This window comes from Buceros rhinoceros, unplaced genomic scaffold (assembly GCF_000710305.1).
Source record: "Buceros rhinoceros silvestris isolate BGI_N320 unplaced genomic scaffold, ASM71030v1 scaffold11844, whole genome shotgun sequence".
NCBI classification, from domain to species: Eukaryota; Metazoa; Chordata; class Aves; order Bucerotiformes; family Bucerotidae; genus Buceros; species Buceros rhinoceros.
Genome location: NW_010406548.1, coordinates 29579 through 33656, shown reverse-complemented (window position 1 = coordinate 33656; position 4078 = coordinate 29579). Strand labels below are relative to the sequence as shown.

At 50.9% G+C, this 4078-nt stretch overlaps 1 protein-coding gene across 1 annotated transcript in view; it reads left to right on the top strand.

Annotated features, from left to right (window-relative positions):
• AFAP1L2 (actin filament associated protein 1-like 2) overlaps nt 1-1099 on the top strand; it is a gene marked incomplete at its 5' end in the record, with an annotated part of 27255 nt that extends 26156 nt beyond the window's left edge. Inside the window, 2 exons of the mRNA XM_010134152.1 lie at nt 123-251; nt 605-1099. Of these exons, the coding sequence (XP_010132454.1) occupies nt 123-251; nt 605-631 (156 nt within the window). The remainder of the gene's footprint in view (nt 1-122; nt 252-604) is intronic.
• Between the last annotated feature and the right edge of the window lie 2979 nt (nt 1100-4078).

The window sequence follows — 4078 nt, the reverse complement described above, 5'->3', positions numbered from 1 at the left end:
GTCACTAAAAAAATGTGGCTCGGTACAAGCAGGATGTGACTGTGACCAGGAGATGGTGGGGAAAGACAGCAATCTTTCTCAGTAGTCTGACGTCATCACCATTTCTATTATTTTTATTGCAGATTCAGGCAAAAAATGCCAGCCCAGCCAACAGTGCAGAGAACTCACCAGTCAATTCAGCGACGGCTTTAAAAAACCGGCCTTTATCCGTCATGGTGACAGGGAAGGGAACAGTCCTACAGAAAGCTAAGGTAATGTGCCAGCTCGTACAGGACAAAATTCCAGCGAGACAGCCGCTGCTTTTCCCACCTGGCAGTAGTGGGATGGGCTTGAGGGGAGGTCTGACGTCTGGGAAGCACCCCTGACGGAGCACGACTCGGAGCAGGCCAGCCTGGTTTTCCTCCAGTCTTTTCAACCTGGGTTTGCTTTGGCTGTGATTTAAATGAATAAGTGTGTGTATTGCTTGTAAGGGAGAGACATCCCTGACCAACCCTGCGGCCAAAACCACTCGGGTACCGGACAACCGGGTTGATCCTGTACGCGTGACAGCTACTGGGGCTTGTCACATTTACCTTTTCACTGAGTTGCCTTTATTCCTTGGCAGGAATGGGAGAAGAAGGGAGCTAGTTAGAACCACATTTTTAAGAGATGGACTAAAGACGGGAACTGCTCATGCATGGCCAAGGGGATTCAATCACCTGTAGGTGGAGGTTGGGTGTGCAACACAACCACACACCAAGCGCCTCCTCCACTTCGCACCAACTGCTCCGACGCAGCAATGGAGTCAACAGCTGCCGCTAGGAGTTCTCCCCAATCATCTTGCTCTTTCCAGACAAGTCCCAATCATGTAGCTAAAACAATAACAACCAGTGGCAATCCTTGCATCAACTTCCTAACCCAGCTGATGTAAACAAGAATGTTACTGTACATAGGGGTGTTTTGTGTATTTCTACTCTGAAGGTTTATCAATGAGTTGTTATTAAGGTTTCTTTATTAGTGACAGTAGTAGGATCAGAAGGGGCCTCTGCTATTCTTTATATCCTGGTGGTTTTCAACCTCTTGTGGTAAATGACAGGCAACTTAAGTCTCACCTATCTTGGCGCCAGTCATCGCTTGGCAGCACTTCATCCAGCCTTCAGTCAAGGGTGATACCCATGCCTGGGTGATGCTTGAGACATGAAAGAGAAGCACACAGCAGCTTGCCCAAGGGATTTTTTTAATCTGTGTCCTGATGCATCCCAGCATCTATTTCCTCCCACCAGCCTGCTGGAGATTTGCCAGAATATCAAGGATGATCCCTGCTCACCTTCTCATGCTGTACGCTGTGTTACAGACTGGTCCACCACCAGCTCTGGGCGAAGAAGGTGCAGTTAATCTTCTTGAAGATCTTGGTGCACTTCACAGGAGGAGTTTGTTCTGGGGGAAAAAAAAAAATCCTATTTGAAGGTTTGTTAATAATTCACTAGAAGCCCAGTCTGCTCAGTTGTTGGCTGGGGCATTGGATCTCCCTGTCTCCTTCAGGGCTTGCCCATTCTCAGGGGAGGGGAGATAAAGCTGTCCCCATGCTCCTGCTCCAGGACCAGGCAGCAGCAGAGCCCCAGCGGTCCTGTCATCCTGACCTCCCTATGCCATAAGGGCCCCCCGACACTGGCAGGTGAGGTTGCACTGCCATGGTCCTGGCTCTGTAACCAGACAGACGGTGCTGGGGCTGCAGCTGCTCTCCAGCTCCTGCAGCGCTACAGCCACACCGGTACCTGGGCTGGGCTGGTCCTGGGGTCCTGCAGCTACACCCAGAGCAGCACCCAGAGCCAGGATAGAGTCAGACCTGCACAACAGTGTACTTGGAGACTCAAACCCCTGACAGGCGAGACCACCTCTAAAGGGATGTTCCTTTGGATGAAGGGCCGACAGTCAGGGAGGCGGCTGCAGGGCTGTGACACCCAGAGCTGGAGGTGGCACTGGTGTGAGGGAGGTTGTGCTAACAAGGGACGCAGGGCTGGCTTGCTACTGCCATGAAGCCGGGGTGCAACAAAGACCTTGGGCAGGGTATCCTGGAGGCAAGAAAGCCTCTGCTGCTGTGTCAGTGGAGGAACTGCTCACCCTGGGCCTCAGGAGGAGCACATCAGCTCTAGCTGCCCAGCCTGTCCCTCTGCAAGGGATGCACATAGGAGCTCCTCTTGCAAATAAACCACTGAAACTTCTAGTTCCGGACCCAGCAGACTTTTCTTTCCAAAGCACAAGGAGGCCATGAACAACCCATGATGAGCTGGCAGGTGACCCTCTCTACACCCTCAATATAGGTGTAGTACCACACCCTCACCATTGCTGCCATTGTCCAGACATCAGTGTCTGGACATCACTGTCCATTTCACAGCGGTACTGAGACAGCGATGGCAAGAGCAGCTCTGCTTTACCCACGACTGCCCAGTCAGCTTCAGTGGTGCTGCTGAAATCTCTCCATCAGAGCACAGTAAACATAGACAAGACCTCAGCAACACCCATTTCCCCAGACAAGAAACGTTAAGCAATGTCTCTGTGTCCCCATGGTTTCCTAACTTGAGGCATTTCCTTTGTTGTAACTGTGACCAATAAAGTGGCGCTTTAGAGGGTTTTATAATAAAATGTTGAGTGTATTATGTTACCAATGGGGTTTTTCTTTGTAATGATGTGGTTTGTTCCTGCTCTACTTTCCAGTACATTTCAAGTAGAGCAAACCCCAACACTCAGTCACTGCAAAGTTCCTCAGCTATGCAGCCTACGACTGCAGCGGACTGTATCTGCAGTGGTCCTCCATAGTGATTGCACTGTCAGCCAAAAAAAATTTTCAGACCTCTACCCTGCCAAAAAAAGCGCAATAACCCTGACAATTTGCATAAATACACGTAACAGATTCCTGCCTGTCTCGCCATAGCATGCTCCTCTTGCACAAAACCCATCCACTACCTTCCCCTGGCCACTAGATAGCAACTGCGTGCAATGCTTGGTGCCTGCTGCAGTCACTGAAGGGAAAACCGGGATGGGGTTTACTGGAAGGAAGGAAAAGCGCTAGTAAAGAGAGTAGTGGAGGCCAGTCTTTTAAGAACAGACACCAAAAGAACAACTCGATTGGGGATCGCTGTTTTTATAAGCTGAAGGGGCAGCACTTGTTTTCATCCTTGCCCAGCAGTGCTGCCCATCACTTGTGGCTGATTTGTAACACCACAGTATCAGCACCCCCTGACCCAGCACACCGCTGCCTCTCGAGCCCCATGGTGCATCCCTGGTAGCAAACATAGCTGCCCCAGACTGAAGGGCTTGCTCACCTGAGCACCACCCAGCCCTTGTCTCTACGCAATGCCATCTCATCCTCTGTGGAAGGACCGTGTCCAACGACACAGCTATGTAGGGCGGCAGCACCCCTACTGCTACAGGACATCTAACACATGATTTAATGCTTATTGATACTTATTCCCAGTGCCGTTCTTAGCTGTGCACAATGCAGCCAGGCCCCCCCCTGCCTTTTATTGCTGAAGAAGTTGGCCTGAATGTTTATATACATTTGTCTTGGATATGAATGAAATCAATTTACTTCTATTGAAGGGAATAAGATTGCAGGTGTTTTGCAAGCTGACGAAACCAGCTGGCTTTCTAGGGAGCACCAGCAGACCTGGTGCCAGCGCTGCCCTACCTCTCCCAGGCTGGCCCCAGCTCGCAGCGCCCAGGGAGGGTGGCACAGCAGGGTTTGACGCCCGGCTCCCCTGCTGCAGCCGTTGCAGTACAGACACCAAACAAACAAACACATTTATTTATCACAAATAGGCATGATTTTGCTTGCTGAGGGAAGGTAAGCCTAAAGGGGTTGAAAGTCATGTCACTTAAATCACAGTTTCTTAAAGGAGGCTCGCCCCTGAAGTCAGCACATGGCCCACAAGGGGGCCAAGGCTCATCCAGCCATTCTACAGAATAATTAATTCACAGCTCCGTTCATTAGTAACAGCAGCCCAGACATCTAACACTGAGCTGGCACAGACGGTGTCCTCTGCACTCCCCTGATGCCAGACAGGATTAGCACTGGCTTCGCAGGGACGCCACTGCCTCG